Source organism: Orycteropus afer, unplaced genomic scaffold (genome assembly GCF_000298275.1).
Source record: "Orycteropus afer afer isolate SDZICR_OR568_19922 unplaced genomic scaffold, OryAfe1.0 scaffold00017, whole genome shotgun sequence".
In the NCBI taxonomy this organism is placed as follows: Eukaryota; Metazoa; Chordata; class Mammalia; order Tubulidentata; family Orycteropodidae; genus Orycteropus; species Orycteropus afer.
The window spans coordinates 15,469,538-15,496,566 of NW_006921604.1; the positions used below are offsets into that span (position 1 = coordinate 15,469,538).

Consider the following 27,029-nt stretch of genomic DNA (forward strand, 5'->3'; position numbering starts at 1 on the left):
GACTTTCTTCCTTAAATATACATATATATATATATATATATATATATGTATATACACATTAGGTAGCAAGTTCCCCAATAAAGGAGACATGGCATTTATTGTGGATGTAGTTTAAATTCTTCTCTTAAAAGAATGAAAATGAAATATGACATTTTATACTACAAGAAGAGTACGTTACTCTTCTGTATAGTCTCACACTCTAGTGATTTACTTGTTAACTTGTTGGATCATCAAGGCAGTAGCAAATGCCTTTCAGGAAAAAATAATATGGGCTTAGAGTCTAGATACTACCTGGGTTAGGTGATTCATCAAGGTATTTAAACTCTGTCAGTCTTAATTTCCTTTGATATAAAATGGAGATAGCAAACTACTTTCCTGGGTTATTGTCAAGATCAAAGCAGAGAGTACTATTACTATTGTTATTATACTATCTTCATATATAGAACTTTTATTTTCAAAAGATATATTAGTGAGTAGCTATTTACTTGAGTCTCTGGGTGGTGCCAATGGTTAATGCGCTCAGCTACTAACTAATAGGTGGAGGTTTTAGTCCACCCCGAGGGACCTTGGAAGAAATACCTAGCAATCTACTTCTAAAAATTCAGCCACTGAAAACCCTACGAAGTACTATTCCACCACAATTCATGGTAATGTACATGTAATGAATCAATCAACTCAATGACAATTTTTTTTTTAAAATTTACTTATTTAAAAATTCACTATGAAATCTCTTTGGAGAGCTCTACTGGTACATTCAAAAGATGAATTTTTAAAAATATATCTTACAAGTATTTCTTGAGAAACACAAGTATGATATATCTTATTCACTAAATGTAAGATTGACAATACAGCTCTCTAGTTCATGGTCACTTTTAACCAGTGATTAATTGACTGTTATGATGGTTAAGTTGGTGTGTCAACTTGCCTGGGCCATGATTCTCAGTTGTTTGGCAGTTATGATATAGACATTCCCCATGATAAGATTTGCTATGAGCAGCCAATCAACTGAAAGGGAGTTTCCTAGGGGATGTGGCTTGCCTCCAACATATTTATGGATGTCCTGACAAACCTCCTAGGGTTTTTCTTTGATTTGGATCCTGCATCTGGTTTGTCATTATCGGACCTCCGGTTCTTTGGATTTGAGCCGCTAGCCTGTCATATTACCTGCTGTCTTGGGATTCATCAGGCTCTGCAGCCCAGGATCCAGAAGCTTGCCACCTGACCTGCAATCCTCAGCCCCTGTAGATTGTTGGCCAAGAGACGACTCCAGCCTGACTTCTGACCCACAGACTTGTGACTTGCCAGCTCTACAACCATATGAGCCATTTCCTTGAGATCAATCTCTACATATACACATACATAAGCTTCACCGTTTTTGCTTCTATTGAGAACCCAGCCTAACACAACTGTTCTATTTGAACTGCCTGAACGACTGGACATCGTTATCTTCCAAAGTCTCAAGAACACAGTGGGTTGAGTAGAGTGCATCAAAGAGTGAAGGTTAGCTCAGTCAAAAGTTCTGAACTTCAAACAAGTAAGAGGTTTCAAGAAGGTGAGTGACAGAATCCACTGAGTCTTTGTACTGCATATTACATATATATAACCAACTACTATAAATGGCTTCTTTTATATATACACTTAAAATGAACAACTTCCAATAGTACTCTAGAAATCTGAATAGATTTGATTATTTTCCATTAATTGAAACAAACAATAAAAACTATAGTAATATTTTTAGATTGAGATCTCAGTAAATAATAGCAGGGAATCATGGGAAGAGCATGTTATAATATGAAGAAAGGGTTTGTGGTGAAGTGAATTACCTTGTTTGGCTCTTCTAGTCACAGTCTTTGTGATTCCCACCAGATGACTAGGTGGTGGTTGTTGTTGTTATGTGCTGTCGAGTCACGTCCGACTCATAGTGACCTTATTTACAACAGAAAGGAACACTGCCTGGTCGTGTACCAGCCTCATGATCCCTACTCTACCTGAGCCCATCTCTGTAGCCACTGTGGGAATCCGTCTTATTCAATCCATCTGGTTGAGGGCCTTCCCTTTTTTCATTGTCCCTCTACTTAACCAAGTATGGCATCTTCTCCAGAGAATGGTCCCTTCAGACAACATAACCAAAGTAGGCAAGACGAAGTCTGGCCACTCTCGCTTCCAAGGAGCATTCCAGCTGCACTTCTTCCAGGACAGATTTGTTAGTTCTTTTAGCAGTCCTTGGTACTTTCAGCATTCTTCACCAACACCACAGCTCAAAAGCATCAACTTTTCTTTGGTCTTCCTTATTCACTGTCCAGCTCTCATATGCATACGAGGCGACTGAACACACCATGGCTTGGGTTAGGCATATCTTAGTCTTCAAGAAGATATCTTTGCTCTTCAGCACTTGAAGAGGTCTTTTGTAATAGATGTGTCATCAGCATATCGCAGGTTGTTAATGATTCTTCCTCCAATCCTGATGCCACATTCTTCTTCGTATAGCCCAGCTTCTCAAGTTATTTGCTTAGCATATAGATTGAATAAATATGGTGAAAGGATACAACCCTGATGTACTCCCTTCCTGATTTTAAACCATGCAGTATCTCCTAGTTCTGTTTGAACAACAGCCTCCTTTTTTAATTTAAATTTAAAATAGCCTCATTTATTAATTATTTTCAGCTCTGGTGACATAGTGCCTAAGGCACTTGACCGCTAACCACAAGGCTGGTGGTTCAAACCCACCAGCCACTCCTTGGAAAGAAGACTAGGCAATCTACTTCTGTAGTGATATCATCTTGGAAACCCAAAAAGGGGTCGCTATGAGTCAGATCCGACTTGATGGCAGTGGGTTTGGTTTGGTCTTAGTCAGTAATATCACTTGCCTGTGATATCAATGATATTGTTTGATAATTTCCACCTTCTATAGGATCACCTTTCTTTGGAATGGGTAGAAATATGGATCTCTTCCAGTCAGTTGGCCAGGTAGCTGTCTTCCCAATCTCTTGGCTTAACCGGTCCCCTTTGCCTTTTCTGTCCTCTCCCTGCTTTTCCACCTTGCTGCTTGCGATGCATAAGTTGTTGGTCTTGTGAAATTCTATCATGTGATCTCCAGCATTATTTCCATCACCAAGGTCAAATTTTCCAACTACTGGTGATTCTTCTTTGTTTCCAACTTTTGCATTCCAATCATCAGTGATAATTAATACATCTTGATTGCATGTTCAGTCAATTTCAGAGTACAGATGTTGGTAAAAATCATCAATTTCTTCATCTTTGGCTTTGGTTGTTGGTGCATAAATTTGAATAATAGTAGTATTAACTGGTCTTCCTTGCAGACATATGGATATTATCCTATCACTGACAGCACTGTACTTCAGGATAGATCTTGAAACATTCTTTGTGATGATGAATGCCATGCTATTCTTCTTAATTTGTCATTCCCGGCATAAAAGATCATATGATCATCTAATTCAAAATGGCCAAAACCAGTCCATTTCAGCTCACTAATGCCTAGGATATCAATCTTTATGTGTTCCATTTCATTTTTGACAACTTCCAATTTTCCTAGATTTATACTTCATACATTCCACATGTTCTGATTATTAATGGATGACTGCAGCTATTTCTTCTCAGCTTGAGACGTGCCATATCAGCAAACTGAAGTCCCAAAAGCTTTACTCTATCCACGTCATTAAAGTCAGCTCTACTCTGAGGAGACAGCTCTTCTCCAGTCATAATTTGATTGCCTTCGGCCCTGAGGGACTCATCTTACAGCACTATATTGCACAATGTTTCAGGACTATTCATAAAGTTGTCCAGTAGTATATCAGACAGTGTTTCACTGCTATTCATAAGGTCTTCACTAGCCAGTTCTCTGAGAAGTGGATGGTTTTTCCCTTCTTCCAAGTCTGTCGTAGTCTGGAAGCTCCACGGAAACCTGTCCACCATGGGTAACCTTGCTGGCATTTGAAACACCTGTGGCATACCCTCCAGCTTCACAGCAACACTCAAGCTACCACAGTAGGGCTGACAGACATGTGTCCTTCCCTTAGTTGTTCCAAACTGCTCTGCTCATTTCCTGGTTTCCCTTGCCCTACTTGCTTACCCAGTCTGCCCCCGGGGCACTCCACACAAACATCTGCCTTCCCATGCTCTAGTCTGACTTATTGCAGCCTACCCTGGGGGCGTTTCACATGTGCAAACACCCACCTTTTGCTGTTTCTGGGCTGGCTGATTGTGGTCTGCCCTAGGGGTGCTCCACACACACAAATGACTAGGTGGGACTATGTAAATGTGAGGTGCCTATGACCCACCAAGGGGACTGGATAGTCTGCTAATAATGTAAATAAGGCACATGGCACCCTTGTGTGGTGGTTGTTCTAGTTGCTGTGGTCAGGTGCTGCTAAGTCAGTTCTGACTCAGTGTACAACAGAACAAGACAGTGCTTAATCCTGCACCATCCTCACAATCATTTCCATGCTTGAGCCCATCATCACAGCCACTGGGTCAATCCAGCTGGTCGAGGGTTTCCCTTTTCTACTGACCCTCTACTTTACCAAGCATGATATCCTTCTCCAAGGACTAGTTCCTTTTGACAACATGACCAGAGGAGGTGAGATGAAGTCTGGCTATTCTTACTTCTAAGGAGAATTCTAGCTGTACTTCTTCCAGGACAGACTTGTTCATTCTGGAAGTCCATGATATTTTCAATATTCTTGATCAACACCATAATTCAAAGACATCAATTTTTCTTTAGTCTTCCTTATTCATTGTTCAGCTTTCATATGTTTATGAGGCTATTGAAAATACCATGGCTTGGGTCAGGTGCACCTTAGTTTTCAAAATGACATCTTTGCTCTTGAACACTTTAAAGACATCTTTTGCAGCAGATCTGCCCAGTGCAATACATCATCTGATTTCTTCACTTTTGCTTCCATGGGCACTGGTTATGGATCTAAGTAAAATGAAATCCCTAACAACTTAAATCTTTTGTCCATGTATCATGTAGGAGAGACTTGTGTGGGTGGGACCATGCAAACAAGGTATATGGAACCCAAATGTGGGGATTGCTCAGTTTTACTATCCTCTTAGCCTTAAAATGAGCCTAGAAGGAAAGGGTACATCTCACTATCATCAAGAGAGAAAAGCCAGAGGCCATCTTTGGGCCAGAGATCCCTGTGCTAAGACAGCAGAGAAACAAGAGAGATGGCAGTAGTGGAGGCAACAGAACCAAGAGACCGGCATGAGACAGAGTCATGGGTTTTTCAGCCCAAGGAGCAAGAAAGGTGAGTGCCATTGGACAGGAGATTTGCTGGTGGAGTGGGGTCCCTCTTTGGGCATCTATATGGCAAAGCTAAAAGAACTTTGTCACACTGGCCCAAGTAGGGCAGAGCCCAAGCCAGAAGGAAGTGTCCTGTGGCATAGCTGAGAAGAAGCTCTCCTGAGTTGTTTTCTGATCCTGAATTGTCACCTGTTACTTCCTGAATAAACCCCATAATTGTGAATATTGTCTGTCAGTTCTGTGTGGCCACTGCAATGAATTATCAAACACAGCAGAGAAACAGTGCCATGAGAGGGACTGCTGGTGTCAGTACTGGCAAAAAGGTTGGAGGTTGGCAGTATGTCTAACTTCTGCCTCATAGGAATCAGCCTTGGGCTGTTGATGTTATTCTGGATCCTCCTATTTCCTTGTGAAAACTAAAGAAAGTCAGAGGATGCTGCCGATACATCTTTTTTGTAGGGTTCTACTACCAAGTTTGTCACTAACAATGTGTCCTACTCAGAGCAAACCATCTAACCTCTTCAAGCCTAAGTTTTCACACGTGTTAAATTAGGAGGGTAAATGATTAAAGGATCTCTTGATCTAACCACCATCTAAATTCTACTATTTAGTCTATGTTTTAGTAAACCTCAAGCACTCAGTTTTACTACAGCAATCATCAGTGACTATCAGAACCATACAACTATGCTTTTAGGATGTGTTGCCAGATGGAAGGTAACTTACCACTAATGTGCTAGAAAAGAGTTGTAAGATGCCATAGGTGGAGCCTGTAAAAACATCAATAACATAAAATCAGCTGGACTCATCATAGGGATGGACCAATGTGGTAATATTTACAAAGAAATTAATATACAAATATTTCATTTAAAAAACCCAATTTTTTTTTTGAGCTAGAAGGGTGTAAGTAATATAATATTTAATAAAAGGTATTCAAAATAAAATACGGTAATCAGATGAGAAAATAAATGCAAGGGCTGACCTTAGGAACACTGAGAGATATGAAGGGACACTATGTAAGAACTGGGTAACTCTGACTCTAGGTAGTAATTGTGTACTTCTGATTTATAAGACTGAATGGAAAGCAGAATTGAAATCTGAAAAATTTCTATTGACTCTTATTGAAATCTTAGAAAAATTCTACTGAGCCTTAAGTTTTAACACCTCAGATGTCTCTAACATTTTATAGTTTTAAAAAATGTCTTAGTTTTATAAGGAATTTACAAAGTTTTACGAGCTTTTATCTCCATTTTATCATGTAACATGCCTATTCTGCTGTTGATAAAATACTTATGCAGTATAAAGCCAAGTACTTGAGAAAAAAATCATGGCATGAACCAGGACCTAATAAACACGAGATACAAAAGTACCCAAAACATTAGAGTATCTACTTGTAAAAGAGACAAGGCTGTTGCTCTTACATTTCTCTTCAAATTAATTTCTCATTAATTAGCACTTTCCCTGTGTTAGCTTGTTTTACCCAAGTCCTGCTATGTCCTACCTCTTATGTAAATCAATGACTTCCTGATCTAATTTTTATGCTGCACAGACAGAGAAGTTCTGTTGTTGTTAGGTGCTGTGGATTCAGTTCCTATTCATAGAGATCCCATGTACAACAGAATGAAACACTATGCCTTCCTCACAATTGTGGCTATGTTTCAGTCCACTGTTGGCAGCTCTTAAAGATGTGCTGATGGTGATGCTAGAAACTTCCAATCAATTTGCCAAGGCTCATCCAATTTCTTTCCCTTAGATATGGTTTCTGTAGATCATGTTTCTCTGATCTCACTCATTAGATTATACACGTTCCCATAGGAAAGTGTCCATCACCACCCTTAAACATACACAACCAGCTCCTCGGAGGAACTCAATAAATACCTGATGTGTGTCTGGTGGTATGGGCCGCAGAGATGAAGTTCAAACCCTTAAGCCTCCTTGAACTAAGGAAGGCTACAAAAAGATGAAATACTTTGCTCCAATGTGATATTTTAAAGTATTCTAACAATCTATTTTACCCTTTGGCTAATATTTATTTATAAGACTGATTTTTTTTCAGGGACTTTGTTGTTGTTAGGTGTTGTCCAGTTAGCTCCAACTCATAGGGACCCTATGCACAACAGAAAGAAACACTACCTGGTCCAGGGACTTAGTTCAGTGAATTTAAAATTCAATGCTCTGAAAAGAAGTGATATTAACCCCTCACCTACTATACCAGCAACTGTTGGGCTTGCTCCAAGAGACTTGACGTGAAGGCTTAATAAAGGAACAATCATACTTACACCAAACAAATCCTAAAAGAAAAGAAAATATATTTTTTTAAAATCAAATTAGTAACTAATGCTTAGATGTTTTTAAACTGGTAATCTTATAATTTTTATGATTTTAAAAATAAAATCAATGTCTAGAATGTTGAACAAACAAGAAATCATCATTGTAGTGTATATTATGCCATAGTAATCAGGATAAAATTACCAAAGAATCCAAATACCTGTGTTATTTAAAAAAAAAAAAAAAAAACCCTGCCATCCAGTCAATTCTGACTCATAGTGACCCCAGCAGGGTTTCCGAGGCAGTATCTCTATGGAAGTAGATTGCCTTGTCTTCCTTCCATGGAGTGGCTAGTAGGTTTGAACTACTAACCTTCTGGTTAGCAGCCAAATGCCTTAGGCACTGTGCCGCCAGAGCTCCTTTGTGTTACAATAACATCTGCCAATTACAACTGCCTGGATTACCTTGATCCAGAATTCATTTTAACTTTAGTGTCTTTGTAATTCACACTGAACATCTGTCATGGATTGAACTGTGTCTCCCAAAAATGTGTGTCAAATTGACTGGGCCATGATTCTCAGTGGTTTGGCCATTATATAACTTGGGGAATTATATATTCCCCAAGATATAATCTGATGTGATAAACCAATTAGCTGTAAAAAGATTAGGGTAGGATGCTGCCTTTGGTCCCTTCACAGCCCTGTTCTAATGTATAGGCGTTTCCTTGGGGTGTGGGCTGCAACATCTTTTATCTTACAAGGCATAAATGGAAAGAGCAGTGAGCAGTGGGGAGAGAGGTAACTACTACCACCAACTAAGAAAAGCCTGGAGTGGGTCGCATTCTTTGGGCCTAAGGTCCCTGCACTGGAATCTTACTAGGACCAAGAGGCACAGAGAGATAAATCCTTTCCTTAGAGCTGGTGCTCTGATTTAGACTTCAAGCCTCCTAAACTGTGAGAGGGAGCTCTGGTAGCGTAGTACCTAAAGGCACTTGACTGCTAACCAGAAGGCTGGTGGTTCAAACCCACCAGCCACTCCTCAGAAGGAAGGTTGGGCAATCTACTTCTGTAGTGATACTGCCTTAGAAACCCAAGGAGGGGTCACTATGAGTCAGGTCCAACTTGACGGCACATAACAACAACAAACTGTGAGAGAATAAATTTTTGTTTGTTACAGCTGTCCACTTGCGGTATCTCTGCAAGAACAGCACTTCCAGGCAGGAAGCGGGAGTAAAGGCTGATGGCAGGAAAAGGTAAGGAGGGGAAAGCCCCCAGGCAGGAAGCTGGAGCCAAGGCTGATGGCTGAAACAGTGGGATGTTATGGGAGAAGGCCAGGAAGTGAGTGGAGTGGTTGGAACAGCTAAGGAAGATGAACTGGTCTGTCAATTTGTCATACTGTGGTGGCTAACACGTTGCTGTGAGGCTGGAGGCTGTGCCAGCAGGGTTGCCCATGGTGGACAGGTTTCAGAGGAGCTTCCAGCCTAAGACAGACTCAGAAGATGTAAGAGGCCATCCACTTCTCAAAGAATTGGTCACTAAAACCTTATGAACAGAAACACTGTCTGTTACATTACAGGACAACTTCATGAATAGCCCTGAAATACTGTGAGATACAGTGCCAGAAGATGAGCCCCTGAGGTTGGAAGGCATTCAAAATATGAATGGAAAAGAGCTGCCTCACCAGAGTAGAGCCTACCTTAATGATATGGATAAAGTGGAGCTTTCAGAGCCTTCATTTGCTGATGTGGCATGACTCGACATGAGAAGAAACAGCTGTAAACATCCATTAATAATCAGAACACGGAATGTATGAAGTATGAATCCAGGAAAATTGGAAGTTGTCAAAAATGAAATGGAACACATAAAGATTGCTATCCTATGCATTAGTGAACTGAAATGGACCAGTTTTGGCCATTTTGAATCAGACAACCATATGATCTACTATGCCAGGAATGACAACTTGAGGAAGAATGGGTATTTATCATGACAAAGAATATTTCAAGATCTATGCTTAAGTACAATGCTGTCAGTGATAGAATAATATCCATATGCCTACAAGGAAAACAAGTTAATACTACTATTGTTCAAATTTAGGCAGTAACCACTAAAGCCAAAGATGAGGAAATTGAAGATTTTTACCAACTTCTGCAGTCTGAAATTGACTGAACATGCAATCAATAAATGTTAATTATTCCTGGTGATTGGAATGCAAAAGTTGGAAACAAAGAATCACCAGTAGTTGGAAAATTTGGCCTTGGTGACAGAAATGATGCTAGAGATCGCATGATAGAATTTTACAAGACCAATGACTTATTCATTGCAAATACCTTTTTTCAACAATACAAAAACCATCTCTACATGTGGACTTTGCCAGATGGAGTACACAGGAATCAGATTGACTACATCATGTGGCAAGAAGTGATGGAAAAGCTCAATATCTTCAGCCAAAATAAGGCCAGGAGCTGGCTGTGAAACAGACCATCAACTGCTCATATGCAAGTTCAAGTTGAAGTTGAAGACAATTAAAACAAGCCCACAAGAGCCAAAATATGACCTTGAATATATCCCCCCTGAATTTAGAGACCACCTAAAGAACAGATTTGATACACTGAACACCAGTGACCGAAAACCAGAGGAATTGTGGAATGATACCAAGAACATCATCCATGAAGAAAGCACAAGGTCATTAAAAAGACAGGAAGGGAGGAAAAGACCAAAATGCATGTCAGAAGAGACTCTGAAACTTGCCCTTGGCTAAAGCCAATGAAGAAATGGCAAGATAAAAGAGCTGAACAGAAGATTTCATAGTGCAGCTCAAGAAGACAAAGTCAATTATTATAATGAAACATGTAAAGACATGGCACTGGAAAGTCAAAAGCGAAGAACACACTCGGCATTTTTCAAACTGAAAGAACTGAAAAAAAAAAAAAATTAAGTCTTGAGTTGCAATATTGAAAGATTCTATGGGCAAAATACTGAATGATTTTGAAACGTCAAAAGAAGATGTAAGAAAAACACAGTCACTGTACCAAAAAGAACTGGTTCCTATTCATTCATTTCTGGAGGTGGAATATTATCAAGAACCAATAGTACTGAAAGAAGAAGTCCAACCTGCACTGAAGGAAGTGGAGAAGAACAAGGCTCCAGGAATTGACGGAATATCCATTAAGATGTTTCAACAAACGGATGCCACGCTGGAGGCACTCAGTCGGCTATGCCAAGAGATTTGGAAGACAGCTACCTGGCCAATTAATTGGAAGAGATCCATATCTGTACCCATTCCAAAGAAAGATGACCCCACAGAATGTGGAAATTATCAAACAATATCATTAATATTGCATGCAAGTAAAATCTTACTAAAGATAATTCAAAAATGGTTGCAGCTGTATATTGACTGAGAACTTCCAGAAATGCAAGCTGTATTCATATGAGGATGTGCAACGAGGGATATCATTGCTGATGTCAGATGGATTTGGCTGTAAGCAAAGAATACCAGAAAGATGTTTACTTGTATTTTATTAACTGTGCAAAGGCATTCGATTGTGTAAATCATAACAAATTGTGGATAACATTGAAAAGAATGGGAATTTCAGAACACTTAATTGTACTCATGAGGAACCTGTACATAAACTAGGAGGCTGTTATTCAAACAGAACAAGGGGACACTGCATGGTTTAAAGTCAAGAAGGGAGTGCATCAGGGTTGTATCCTTTCACCACAGTTATTCAATCTGTATGCTGAGCAAATAATCTGAGAAGCTGGACTATATGAAGAAGAATGTGGCATCAGGATTGGAGGAAGAATCATTAGGAACCTATGATATAGTGACGACACAACTTTGATTGCCGAAAGTGAGGATGACTTGAAGCACTTACTGATGAAGACTGAAGACTACAGTCTGCAGTATGGGTTATACCTCAATATAAAGAAAGCAAAAATCCTCAGAACTGGACCAATAAGCAACATTATGATAGATGGAGAAAAGTTTGAAGTTGTCAAAGACTTCATATTACTTGGTTCTACAATCAACACCAATGGAAGCAGCAGTCAAGATATCAGACATCGTATAGCATTGGACAAATCTGCTGCAAAAGACCTCTTTCAAGTGCTGAAGTGCAAAGATGTCTCCTTGAAGACCAAGGTGTGTCTGACATAAGCCATGGTATTTTTAATCACCTCATATGCATGTGAGAGCTGGACAATGAGTAAGGAAGACCAAAGAAGAGTTGATGCTTTTGAGTTGTAGTGTTGGCAAAGAATGCTGAAAGTACCACAGACTGCTAAAAGAACTAACAAATCTGTCCTGGAAGAAGTGCTGCCAGAATGCTCCTTGGAAGAGAGAATGGCCAGACTTTGCCTCACCTACTTTGGTCATATTGTCAGAAGGGACCATTCCCTGGAGAAGGATGTCACACTTGGTAAGGTGGAGGGTCGACGAAAGAGGGGAAGGCCCTCAACGAGATGGACTGACACGGTGGCTGCGATCATGGTCTCAAGTATAGCAGGGATCATGGAGCTGGTGCGGGATAGGACAGTTTTCATTCTGCAGTGCATGGGGTTGCTATGAGTCGGAAACGACTCGACGGCACCTAACAACAACACTTCGGTCATTTTACTAGAAGGGACTATCCCCTGGAGAAAGATATCATGCTCAGTAAGGTGGAGGGTCAGTGAAAAAGAAGAATGCCCCCAATGAGATGGACTGACACAGTGGCTGCAACAGTGGGCTCAGGTACAGCAAGGATCATGGGGTTGGCAGAGGACAGGGCAGCATTTTGTTCTTCTGTACATACAGGGTCACTGTAAGTGGGAGACGACTTGATGGCATCTAACAACAATAGATAACTAAGACAGCATTCAATGAGGATGTGATGTATAAGTTTTTCAAATTAAAAAAAAGAAAACCAAAAATGTTTGAATGTAATGAAATGAGAAAGAAAAGAAGTAGGGTAATACATATTTATTGATGAAACAACACTTCTCTTAATAACAGAAATTTCTTCCTGGAGTTAAGGAAGGTGAAAAAGTTTCTAGAACCTATAGTTTATGGTTTTACAAGGTAATGCATAAAAGAAAGTCTCAGTAAAGCAGGTAGAACAGAGAAGGAAGGCCAATGTTCTGCAGGTAAGTCATAGAAGGTATATGAATGGGGTTTAGAGTAAAACAGTTCTCAATTTCAACTCTAGCACTATGAGTTTGTTCTTGGGTCATGTATAAAAAAATGGGTATAGCAATAAATGCCTGGTAGAAAGAAACATGATGAACATTAAATGACATATGGTTGAAAAAGGTCTGGCACACAAGAGAAGCTCAAACATATTTTCTCTTTCCTTCAGTTCCATGGATAAGCACCAATCCTTTTTGCTAGTATTCTGAGTAAATAGGAAGACTAATCATTTTTCCTTTAAGTCTTGTTCTCATTTTTACCTCATTTGGTAACTTGCTACAAACACTTTAGGGGAAGAAAACACATTTGTACACACACATACATTTTTCTTTATATTTAACTTGAATTCCCTCTATGATTCCACTTAAACTAAAGGAAAGAACATGCACCAAAATATTTCCTTTGGTCCAGAGTTCATCTCTCTCTTCCCTCCTCTAGTAACTGTTGTATATACCTAATTAAAGAAATATCAATCTCCAAGTAAACTTTCAGACGGACTTTTCCCATAGTTACATCTTTAGATAGCCATATAATTAATAACCAGCAACCTTAAATAGCTCATAAATTTATACTATTAATATAATTTTAAATTACTCAGAATTCATTCTGGGTCTAAGCTAATTTGTCTTCAGATTTTTCTGCTTTGTCTCATCAGCCTTGATGTTTATATCACTTAAGAGACTCAAAATGTATCAAGCATCAATTGAATCTTCTGGATATTTTAGAAGAGAAAATTCAACTGTCCAATAAGAAGGCTTTTCCCCAAAAAAATTTTCAATACCACATGTCATTTAATATTCAAATAGAAATAAAAAACCCAATACCATCGATTCAATTCTGACAGTGACTCTAAAGAACAGAGTAAAACTGCCCAATAGGGTTTCCAAAGCTGTAAATCTTTACAGAGGTAGATTGTTTCATCTTTCTTCCATGGAGTGGCTGGTGGGTTTGAACCACAACCTATGGTTAGCAGCTAAATGCTTTAATCACTGTGCCACGAGAGCTCCTAAATAAAGGATAAAACAAAAAACCCAAACTCATTGCCATTGAGTCAGACCTTACTGATAGCGACCCCTCCTCGGGTTTCCAAGGCAGCATCACTACAGAAGTCAATTGCCCAATCTTCCTTCCAAGGAGTGGCTGGTGGGTTTGAACTGCTAGCCTTCTGGTTAGCAGTCAAACACCTTAGGCACTATGCCACCAGACCTAGTATCAAGTAGACAGGCTGAGATCTGTTGCAAATAAATATGAAAATATAGACTTATAAGCAGTAATTAGCTATTACCCTTATTTTAGTACTTTGTGAGCCTGAAAAATAATGTATTTTTTCATAGGAAGCCAAGTGCCAATTCTTTCCTGTAAGGAAGTTCTGTTCTAAAAGTATTTTCTACTTTTAACACAAAGGGTAACTCCTTTTTCTGCATGCATAGCTCCTCCAAAACTACTATCACTAAGTGAACTTCAAACTTTACAACTGGCAAAATATGCAATTAGGTCAGAGGGGCACTGCAACCTTTAATCTTGCATTTGCATTTCACAATGAAAACTGATGAACAAATTCAAATACTGTCATTGTGTGCTGTCAACTTGATCTCAACCTATACCTGTTGCCATCAAGTTGATCCTGACTCATAGTGACCCTATTTGACAGATAACCCCAAAAGTTTCCTATAGGAACCCAAATACTTTTTGATGAGTAGCCTAGCATTAAAAATTACCAGCTGATGTAGGGACTGAAGCTAAGGAAATGGAATATTTATTTCACCAATTACCTGGACAAAAGAGAATGGAAATCATAGATGCTAGCACTGAAACAGGTGTAAAGCCTCATCTTTGTCTTCCTTCCAAAACAAATTAAAACCCAGAAGTAGAAATAAGAGCTAAAAACACTAGAACTTTTGGCAAATGACTTCTTTCACCTTGTTCTCCTCCTCCCCCGACTGAAAATCATATTCCCAAGAGTCTGAGGGGTATTTATATCTCTAAATACTTAAAAAAATAATTACTATATATGTTACTTAACAAAGAGCTATGAGATCCTTCAAGGATACCCAATTTTTCATATATTTCAAATGTATACATTTTCCATTTAAAAAATACTTCCTTATTCTCTTTTGGGGAGCTCTGGTGGTATAGTGCCTAAGGCATTTGACTGATAACCAGAAGGCTGGTGGTTCAAACCTACCAGCCACTCCTGGGAAGTAAGGTTGGACAATGTACTTCCATAGTGATACCGCCTCAGAAACTCAAGGAGGGGTCGCTGTGAGTCATATTCGACTCCAGGGCAGTGAGTTTGGTTTTTCAGTACTCTCTTTTGACTTTTGGGAAATCTTACACTTTTCCTAAAGAAATTAGATACCTAATAGTGCCTAAGACATTTGACTACTAACCAGAAGGTTGGTGGTTTAAACCCACCAGTCACTCTGCAGAAGGAAGACTGAGCAATCTGTTTTGGTGAAGATTTACCACATCAGAAATCCAAAGAGGGCCTCTATGAGTCGGAATCGACTGGATGGCAGTTGAGTTCGGTTTTGGTTTAATGACTGAATCAATTATTAAAATCTTACATCTAAACCCATTACCTTCGAGTCAATTCCTACTCAAAGCGACCACACAGGGCAGAGCAGAACTGCCCCACTGGGTTTTCAAGGCTGTAATATGCAGGGAAGTTAAGTGTCACATCTTTCTCTCTTGGAGCACCTGGTGGGTTTGAACCGTGACCTTCTGGTTAGCAACTTAAAACACTGTACCACTAGGGCTCCTGAAATCTTATATAAACTACAATAACAACAACAACAAAAACCCACCAAACCCACTGCCATCAGTCAAATCGATTCCCACTCATAGCGACCCTATAGGACAGAGTAGAACTGCCCCCTAGGGTTTCCAAGGCTGTTAAATCTTTGTAGAAGCAGACTGCCTCATCTTTCTCAAGCTGGGGAGTGAGTTGGAACGCCCGACCGAATTCCTTAACCACTGCGACACCAGAGCTCCTTTGATATCTTACTTGCTAAATTAGCTTTTCAAGTTCGTCCAGGTGACTGGTTATCCGCTCTTGGAGCCCTGCACCTACCAGCAGCATCTAACATCAGGGGTCACGCACAGGGCGGGATTAGGGCCAAGGGTCACACCTGGGAGGGGCTGGGGCGCCGCTAGTGCGCCGACGTAGAAGCTCAAAGGTAGTAAATCAGTTTGCCTCGAATGGAGAGTGAGGAGGGTTGAGAGATGGGACGGCACCAGATGTTGCAGAGTACAGGTTCCCAAGTCTGACTGAGCCTATCACCCCCAGAGCTTTAAAAAACAATAAACAAATAAAATAAAATCGCTGCTTTTGTTCCAAGTCCAAGACCGAGTCAGCACTGAGTCCCCAGCCCCATCTCAGCCCCAGCCCTGTCACTCACCAGGAAGCCCACCAAGTAGAGACATAACACGAAACGGCGGGTTCGGACAGCACCAGGGCCGGAAGCCCCCTCTTCGACCCCTGTCCTCCGCTCCTGCCGCGTTTCGGGGGTTGCCGAGAGCACTCCCCGGGCCACGCCCAAGCCTGGGCAGCCCCCGAGCTCCATAGGGATGCATATACACTGTGCTAACACCTGGAGCAGCTGCTTGTACCGTCCCCTGGACCGCCGGTCCCGCCCAAAGCGGAAGCGGGCAGCGTGCGCCTGCGCAGAGGGAAGAGCCGAGTTCGCGGCTCAATCTGTGCAAAGTGGCCTTAGGTTAGAGCCTTGAAGGTGATGACGGGGCGTGCCACCCATATAAGAATGACGCGACGGTTTTGTGATAATAGCATTGATGCTCTGCCTTTCCTCAGTATGAAGCCCTTGCGGTCCTTGTCTTTGAAACGAATGAGGGAATAGTGATAAGCGGAGCCAGTTGTGAGAGAACGCAGTGGATTTACCTCCTACGTGGTTTCCAGCGCCAGCTTCAATACCTAGACACAGCCCATTTGTTTACTGTGGCTGACTCAAGAAACCAAAGTCATAGCGAGTGCCTTTGGGTTTCCGAGGCGGTAAATCTTTATAGCGGAAATAGGCTACCCCGTCTTCCTTCCGCGGAATGGCTGGTGGGTTTGAACCGACAACCTTCTGTTTCTCAGTCAAGTGCCTTAGGCACTATGGCCACCTAGGAACAGGTGAATGTGGCTCCTGCAAGCTTTAGATTTCCATTTGAAGAAGAGGGAGGAATAACGTGTGCCCATCTCCTAGAGTTGTGAGAATGAAATGAGATCTCTTCATTGTACAAATGCTTACTAATTTTTTTTTTTTTTTTTTTAGTTATAGGTTCATGGATGCAGAAAATACAGCACTCCTGGGTCATAGACAAAAGACATTAGTACTCATGTCACAACAACTAGGATGACCATCAATGTATTTCCCTTACCGCCATATCCCATGAGACAGATGGAATACACATGAAGTGGTTTTGCATTACAGCTGAGAAACGTTAAGATTGGCAAATCCATAACTTCAGATGTTGTGCTGTGTGAACAAGACAGAAGTGGTCTTTGAATTGAAGTTATTAGTTGTGATAATAATAAACACATAATAAACAATGAAAAATAACACTAAAACACAAAAAATTATTTAAATAATATGACATATATACAAGGAAGCAGGGTCTTGATATGGAGACTGATGAGGTGAGGAATGAGCTACTTAGAAAAGGCAGTTTGGAGGAGGTGTCATGTAAGATGAGAAGTGTTGAAAGGAGATATGTATAATTGGGACCATCTTGTAGTACCTGTTGTGTGTGTCAGCTAGAACAGTAAGGGACACTTAAGGTACTTTGTTGTTGTTGTGTGCCTTTGAGTTGGCCCTGACTCATAGAGACCCCTCCTTGGGTTTCTGAGGCGGTATCGCTACAGAAGTAGATTGCCCAACCTTCCTTCCGAGGAGCGGCTGGTAGGTTTGAACCACCAGGTTTCTGATTAGCAGTCAAGTGTCTTAGGCACTATGCTACCAGAGCTCCTAGACATTTTACTATATGAGATAAAATGGGGATTGTCAGAGATTTGAACCCGGGACCTCTCTCACCCTAAGGGAGAATCATACCCCTAGCTTCTAGCAAGTTTCAGCGCCTATCTACATTGCCAGCAAGTTCCACTGGTATCTCTGCTGCTTCTGAATGAATCTCTTACGGGCCTTAGTGAGTGGTTTCCCAAACATTTCTACAGATGACTTTGATCTTATCTATTAAATCCTAAGGAATCTACAGAAAATTACTAGAACTAATAAAGTGAGTTTAGCAAGGTCAATTTTCAACTAATAATTTTATTCATATACTCTGACAATTAACTATTGAAAATTGGACCTCAAAATCAAAACTATTTTTTAAATATGAAATATGAAATGGGAATAAATTCAACAAAAGATGTGTAAAACTATTGGGAGAGACAATACTTCTTTCATCTATTGGTCCAAACCTCCTCTGGCCATATTTCTTAATGGGTGTGTCAAGTTCAAAAGGCTCTGACCATTCTTCATTCACACTATTTGTCAGGGCTGATTATAAAGCTGATAACCTTAAAAGATGAGATACTGTCTCCCCTCAGTCAAAAGAGGTCTTTTTGTTTGATACAAAAGTTAAAAGTTATAGATTCATTCGCCAGTCTCAATGTTTCTCAGCTGTAGTGCAAAACCATTTCATGTACATTGTATCACTCTCATGGGATATGGGGGTAAGGGAAATACATTGATGGTCATCCTGGTTGTTGTGACATGAGTACTAATGTCTTTTGTCTATGACCCAGGAGTGCTGTATTTTCTGAATCCATGAACCTATAACTAAAAACAAACAAACAAAAAAAAACCACAACTCACTGCCATCGAGTCAGATCTGACTCATAGTAACCCCTCCTTGGGTTTCTGAGGCTGTATCACTACAGAAGTAGATTGCCCAATCTTCCTTTTGAGGAGTGGTTGGTGGGTTTGAACCTCCAGCCTTCTGGTTAGCAGTCAAATGTCTTAGGCACTACAACACCAGAGTTCCTATAACAGAATAACTTATTTTGTAAATGTTATAAAATCAAATCATAGACCCAACATGACTTTTGAAAAGAGATAAGAAATTTCTTAAACATTAAACACATACCTACTATGTGAGCCAGATATTACACTTCAAGATATTTAGCCAAGAGATATGACAATATATATCCAAACAAGATTTTTTGTACATGAGTAATGATAAAAATTGTATTTACCATAGCTTGAAACTGGACACAATCCAAAAACCACTAATAGGTGAATGAATAAAATTGTAGTACATCCATAAAATGCAATATTATTCAACAATAACAGTAATAAACTATTAATGCCTAAAGTAAATCTCAAAATAATTATGTTGAGTGAAGAAGTCTCACAACAAGCAATGCATGTTGTTTGATTTCATAAAAATTTTAGAGGACCCTCAGTTTTAGCTCTAACATGTCAAGAGCTTGGGAGTCACTCCCATTTTTGTAACAAGAGAAAATTTGAACAATTAAAAAATCTATGACTTTACTTAGATTCATCATAGAATGATGGTCACAGGGCAAATTACCATCCCAAAGTTTGGAGAGACAGAATGACAGTCAAGATCAGCTTACTGGACACAGAAGCTGTTGCAACCAATAACTGGTAGGAACATTTCAGTGGTGATTTGAATAAACTGCCGGAGAGTGAATGAGGACTAGCATGAAAGTTTACATCTCCTAGGGACTCTGTATCAGAGAACCCCAATACTTTAATGGAAGCACTAGAAGTAAAATAAATAAATAGAAATAAGAAGAGAAAAGTCAAGAAGAATGTGTGCAAGAAATAGAAAACAGTTATAAACATGGTAATATTACTTCAACTATATCAATAATCACTTTAAAAGTGAATTGTCAAAATACACCAATTAAAAGAGAAAAACTGTTGGAATGGATTTAAAAATTAACAAAAAAAAAGTTACCTCACTATGTGTTGTCTACACAAAATGTACTTTGGGCATGTTATTAGGAGAAACCGTCCTCGGAAGAGGTCATCATGTTTGGTAAAATAGAGGGCTAGTGAAAAAGAGGAAGACCCTTGATGAGCTGGGTTGACACAGTGGCTGCAAAAATGTACTCAAACAAAGCAAAGAGTGAGACAATGGAGCAAGACAGGGAGTATTTTATTCTGTTGTACACAGGGTCACTATGAGTTAGAACTGACTCAACGGCACCTACCAAAAACAATACAAAAAAAATCTACTTCAGATATAAAGGCACTGTTTTGATATCCTACTGCTGCTATGACAGAAATACCACATGTGGGTGACTTTAAATAACAGAAATTCATTTCTTTTCATTTTTGGAGGCTAACAGTCCAAACCAGGGACTCAGCCCTGTTGATTCCTACCTTGTCTGTAGCCCTGGGTAGTCCTTGGTTCCTTGGTAATCCTCACATGACATTGGTTTTCTCTTGTGTATATATCTCTGTGTCTAATCTCCTGTTTATACAACTCAGAGTTATTAGATTTTAGAACCCACCCTGCCTGAGTATAAAATAATTAACCTAACAAAGAGAACCCTGTTTTCCAAAAAGGATTGCATCCAGAGATTGAAGAGTTTGGATTCCAGCACATACTTTTTCAGGGGGAGCACAATTTAATCCATAACACACAGAGATACATTAAACGAAAAGGATGGAGAAAGATACATTATGTACAGTCAAAAAAATGGTTTTGAGACAAAACCTGATAGAATTGTAAGGAAAAACAAACATAATGACTATTATAGTTGGGAACTTCAGCACTCCTCTATAACTAATTGATAGATCCAATAGGCAGAAAAATCATTAAAGATACAGTTGAATTGAACAGCATAATCAAACAACTGAATCTAATTGATATTTACAGGATTATTCATCCAACAACAGCAGAATATCTATTCTTCTCAAGCTCACGTTGACATTCCCAAGATGGACAAAATTCTGGGTCATAAAATATATCTAACGAATTTAGAAGAATAGAACTTATTCAAAGTGTGCTCTCAGGTGTCAGTGGAATTTAAAGAAAAATCAGTAATTGAAACAGAGCTGGAAAATCCCAAATATTTGAAGACTAAACAACACCACAACACATGATTCAAAGAAGAAGTCTCAAGACAAACTGAAAACATTGTGAACTAAAATGAAAATAATAGTACAACTTATTAAAATTTGTGAAATGCAGTGAAAGCAGTGCTTAGAAAGAAACTTATAGTATTACATGCATATATCAGAAAAGAAGAAAGACCTAAAATCAAAAATCTAAGCTTCCATATTAGGATGCTAGAAAAGATAGCAAAACAACAACAACAGAAAGGAATAATAAATATTAAAACAAGTATCAATGAATTTGAAAACAGAAAAATAGAGAAAATGAATGAAACCGAAAGTTGAGGGTTTTTTTTTTTTTTTGAAATCAATAACATTGATAAAACTAGCCAGGCTAACCATGAAAAAAAGAGAGAAAACATGTATTAGTAAGATCAGAAATGAGATGGAGATCATAACTACTGATCCTATGGATATTGATGGTATAATAAAGAATTTTATGAAAAACTCTACACCCACATATCCCACATATTTGGTAACTTAGATGTCATGTACCAATTGCTTAAAAAACATAAACGACCAGAGTCATACAAGGAGAAATAGATAATCTGAATAGGCCTATGGATATTTTTTAAAAAATTAAATCAATAAACTTCAGAAAAATGAAACTAGCTTCATATAGCTTCACTGGTGAAATCTACCACATACCTAAGGAAGAAATGAAACCAGTTCTCTCCAGTATCTTCCAGAAAGTAGAAGCAGAGAGAACACTACTTAACACATCCTATGAGACTAGTATTACTCTAATACCAAAACCAGATAAAGATACTAAAAGAAAGAAAAACCACAGACCAATCTCTTTCATAAGTACAGATGCAAAAATTCTCAACAAAGTATGAGCAAATAGTATCCAACAATATATAAAATTAATTACATACCACAACAAAGTGGCTTTTACTCTAGGTATTCAAGGCTGATTCAATGTGCAAGAATCAGTTAACATCATCCATTATATTAACAAGCTAATGAAGAAAAACTATAAGATTGTATTAATAGATGCAGGAAAAAATTGACAAAATCCAATACTTATTTATGATAAAATATCTCAACAAACAAGGAATAGAGGGGACCTTCTTCAACTTGATGAAGGACATCTACACAAAAATCCATAGCTAGGATTATACTTAAAGGTGAGAAACTAGATGCTTCCCCCTAAGACTGGGAACAAGGAAAGGATATCCTCTCTAATCAAATCTGTTGGCTGCAGAGTACAAGGTTAATATACAAAAGTCAACTGCTTTTCTATATGCTAGTAATGAACCACATTGCATCAATTAAAAGAGAAAGAATGTCCAAGTGGATTTAAAAAAAAATATGACCAACTATATGTTGTCTACACAAAATGTACTTTGGACATATTATCACCACGGACCAGTCCCCGGAAAAGGATATCATGCTCGGTAAAGTAGAGGTTCAGTGAAAAAGAGGAAGACCTTCTTTTTGATTGACGGATTGACATAGTGGCTTCAACGATGAGCTCAAACAGCAACAATTGTGAGGGTGGTGCAGGACCGGACAGTGTTTCGTTATATTGTATATAACATCACTACGAGTTGGAACTGACTGTACAGCATCTAACAACCACCACCACAATGAACAATTGCAACTTAAAATTAGAAATATAATGCTATTTTCATTAGAGCAAAAAAAACCACAAAATACATAGGTATAAGTCTAACAAAATATATATATGATCTATATAGTCAAAACAATACAAGAAATCAAAAGAAGACCTAAAGAAATGGAAAGATACCCATATTTATGGATGTTGTTGTTGTTATGTGCCATAGAGTGGGACCCAATTCATAACAACCCCTCCTTGGGTTTTCGAGGTGGTATCACTACAGAAGTAAATTGCCCAAACTTCTTTCCGAGGAGTGGCTGGTGGGTTTGAACCACCAGCCTTCTGGTTAGAAGTCAAGTGGCTTAGGCACTACACTACCAGAGCTCCTATATTTATGGATGTTGCTGTTTTTTGTCATATGCCGTGGAGTCAGCCCTAGTCATAGTGACCCCTCCTTGGGTTTCCAAGGCATTATCACTACAGAAGTAGATTGCCCAACCTTCCTTCTGAGGAGTGGCTCGTGGATTTGAACCACCAGCCTTCTGGTTAGCAGTCAAGTGCATAAGGCACTATGCTACCGGAGCTCCCATATTTATGGATGTTGTTGTTATGTGCTATCGAGTCGGCCCCAACTCATAGCGACCCCTCATTGGGTTGCCGAGGAAGTATCATTATGGAAGTAGATTGTCCAGTCTTCCTTCCGAGGAGTAGCTGGTGGGATAGGAAGGCCAATATTGTTAAGATGTTATTTCTCCCCAACATTATATAGAGAGTCTACAGAATCCTAATGAAAATCACAGTAAATTGCTTTGTGTATTTTGACAAATTGATTCTAAACTTACGGAGAGGTAAAAGACTTGGAATAGCCAACTCGATGCTAAAAATGAACAAAGTCAGAAGACTGACACTACTCAACTTTAAGAGTTCCAATAAAGTTGCAGTAAACAAAGCAGCATTGTGTTGGTGAAAAAATAAATCAATGGAACAGAAGAGGAGCCTGAAAATAGACCCACACAAATATAAAAAAATGGCAAAAACACAAAAGAGCAAAAAGCGATGTAATGGATTACAAAAGACAACTTTGGGGAGAGATTGATGTTCCATTATCTTGAGTTTAGTGATGGTTCCACTTGTATATGTATACGTTTGTGTGAAAACTCTTCAAGTTATACTATTTACATATGTGAAGTTTATTAATTTATATGGAAAATTTATAGTTAATGTGATTAATATCTAGATCCAACTATCATATAAATAGCTCTTTAGGTTTTCTTCCTTTCTTTTAACAAAATGCATTCAAGTTTCATCCATGTTGTTGCATGAATGAAAATTCATTCTTTTTTATTTCTGAATATTCTGGGTATTTCATTGTATTGCTGCTTATCAATTCAACTTTTAGGGAGATTTTTATATAATTTTGAATACATTTCTTATAAATACATGTAAAGTGGTTTCTGTGTGAATATAACTTTTCAAATCACTTGGTCAATTCTTAGAGGTGAGATTGGTGGGTTGGATGTTACATGTATGATTGTTGTTGTTGTTGTTATGTGCCATCGAGTCGGACCCGACTCATAGCCACCCCTCCTTGGGTTTCCGAGGCAGTATCACTACGGAAGTAGATTGCCCCATCTTCCTTCCAAGGAGTGGCTGGTGGGTTTGAAACGCCAGCATCTGGTTAGCAGTCAAGTGCATTAGGCACTACACTACCAGAGCTCCCACATGTATGATTAAGTTACTGAAAAAATTGTCAAACTGCTTTTGAAAATGGCTGTAATATTTTCTTCATTTCTCCCAAAAATAAATGAGAGTATGACAGATTTAAAAAATTTTTACTTTAGCCATTAAAATAGGCATGTGGTGGTATCTCATTGGAGCCTTAATTGGCATTTCCCTAATTACTAATGTTGAGCACCTTTTCATGTGTCTATTTGCCACATACTTTTTTTTGGTTAAGTGTATATTAAGATATTTTGCCTATCTTGAAAAAAAATTGAATTGTTTGTTTTTATAATGTTGAGTTTTTAAGAATTCTTTAGATATTCTGTAATTTGCAAATATTTTCTCCCAGTCTGTGATTTGCTTTTTGTTTGGTTAAGAGTGTCTTTCTCAGTGTAGAAGTTTGTTTTTTAAAATCTCATAACAGTTCAATTTATCATTTTATTCCCCATACAGAGCATGCTTCGAGTGTTATATCTAAAAACTCATTGCCAAACTATGGTCTCCTATGTGTCTTCTTCTCTCTCTCTCTCTCTTTTTTTGCTTTTTATTGTGCTTTGGATGAAAGTTTACAGAGCAAATTGGTTTTCCATTCAACAATTCATAAACATTATATGTTTTTACATGGGTTGCAATCGCCACAATTTAATAGCACTTTTCACACTTCTCCCTGTGTTTACCATTTCCACACTTCCTTTTTTCTTATCCTATTCTGCCTTTGAAGAGCTCTGGTAGCATAGTGGCTAAAGCACTTGACTGCTAACCAGAAGGCTGGCGGTTCAAACCCACCAGCCACTCCTCGGAAGGAAGGTTGGGCAATCCTACTTCCGTAGTGATACTGCCTCGGAAACCCACGGAGGGGTCGCTATGAGTCGGGGCCGACTCGATGGCACATAACAACAACAACAATAACAATTCTGCCTTTGAGCTTTATCCCTGCGCAAACACTGCCCTTTTCATTTCATATGGTTGTTTATTCTAAGGAGTGCAAACCTCCATAATGTGACTGTCCATCATATAGGCCATTTTATCATTTGCCTATAAGTTAAGTCAAGAGAGTGAATTCAGTGCCAAGCCTAAAGGATATCTAAGAGCCTCAGGGGTTCCACTAGTCTCTATCACACCAGAAAGCTTGGTCTTTTTTTTTTTTTTTTCCTCTATGATTTTGGGTTATTTTGAGTTTTGGTCCACATCTTTCTCCTGTTTTATCTAGGACTTCCTACTATGATCCCTTTCAGAGCAGTCAGCAGTGGTAGCTGGGCACCATCTAGTGCTTCTGGGCTCAAGATCATAGAGGCTGGGCTTCATATGATCCATTAGTCCTTTGAATTAATCGTTTGATTAATCTTTGATTTTCTTCACTCTTCATTGCTCTGGATAGGGAGAAACCAATATTTGCACCTTAAATGGCCACTCACAAACTTTTAAGATGGCAATTGCTACTCAACAGAATAGGATGAAGAATCTTGTCCATTAGGACAGTTTTATGACAGTTGACCTTGGTGTCCCTTGAGATTATTCCTGAGTCCCTAGGCCCAGTGTCTCATTCCCTCAAGGTGTTTTGTTATGACTAATAAGTTTTCATGGGAGCTCTGGCAGCATAGTGCCTAAGGTACTTGACTGCTAACCAGAAGGCTGGTGGTTCAAACCTGCTAGCCACTCCTCGGAAAAAAGATGGGGCAATCTACTTCCGTAATGATACTGTCTTGGAAACCCAAGGAGGGGTCGCTACGAGTCGTGTCCAACTCGATGGCACATAACAACAACAACAACAAGTTTTCATAACTTTACCTTTGTATGCTCTACTGTAATTGTGGCTGGGTGCCATTGAGGTGGCTCCAACTCCTAGCAACCTTATGTACAGCAGAATAAAACATTGACTGGTCCTGTGCCATGCCCACAATCTTTGCTATACTTGCAGCCAATGTGTCAATCCAGATTGTCAAGGGTCTTCCCCTTTTTTGTTGATACTCTACCAAACATGGCAACCTTTTCTAGTGACTGGTCCCTTCTGACAACATAACCAAAGTCTATAAGATGAAGACTAGCCATTCTTGATTCTAAGGAGTACTCTGGCTTTTCTTTTCACAGTATAGATTTGTTCATTCTTCCACAAGTCCATGGTATTTTCAGTACTCTTCATCAACACCACAATTCAAGTTCATCAACTCTTCTTTGGTCTTCCTTACTCATTGTCCACCTTTCACATGCATATGAGGCAATTGAAAATACCAGGGCTTGGGTCAGGCACACCTTAGTCTTCAAAAAGACATCTTTGCTCTTTTATTTTTACTATAAAGAGGTCCTTTGCAGCAGATTTTCCCAGTGCAATGTGTTGTCTAACTTCTTGACTGCTGCTTCCATAGGTATTGATTATGGATCCAAGTAAAATGAAATCCCTGACAACTTTAGTCTTTTCTCCATTTACTATACTGTTTATTGGTCCACTTGTGAGGATTTTCATTTTCTTTATGTTGAGGTTTAATTCATACTGAAGTCTTTAATCTTCATCAATAAGTGCTTCAAGTCATCTTCACTTCAAGTAAGGTTGTGCAATCTGCATATTGCAGGTTATTATTGAGTTTTCCTCCAATTCTGATGATGAATTCTTCTTTGTATAGTCCAGCTTCTTGGATTATTGGTTCAACACACAGATTGAATCAGTATGGTAAAAGGATGCAACTCTGACACATACTCTTTCTGATTTTAAACCATGCAGTATTCTCTTGTTCTATTCGAATGATAGCCTCCTGGTCTGTGTACAGGTTCCTCATAAGTACAATTTAGTGTTCTGGAATTCCCATTCTTTGTGATATTAACCATAATTTGTCATGATCTACACAGTTAATGCCTTTGCATAATCAATAAAACACAGGTAAAGATCTTTCCAATATTATTTTCTTTCAGCCAAGATCAACCTGACATCAGCAATGATACCCCTCATTCCATGGCC

The 27,029-nt window shown here is 39.0% G+C and overlaps 1 protein-coding gene across 1 annotated transcript in view; it reads right to left on the reverse strand.

The window, feature by feature from the left end:
- The window catches only part of MFSD9 (major facilitator superfamily domain containing 9), a 39,449-nt gene extending 23,186 nt beyond the window's left edge, over window positions 1–16,263 (reverse strand). Inside the window, exons 1-3 of the mRNA XM_007959490.1 lie at window positions 16,099–16,263; window positions 7,467–7,554; window positions 5,990–6,033 (exon numbers count right to left, since the gene is read on the reverse strand). Coding sequence (XP_007957681.1) covers window positions 5,990–6,033; window positions 7,467–7,554; window positions 16,099–16,263 — 297 coding nt within the window. The remainder of the gene's footprint in view (window positions 1–5,989; window positions 6,034–7,466; window positions 7,555–16,098) is intronic.
- Window positions 16,264–27,029: the final 10,766 nt, after the last annotated feature.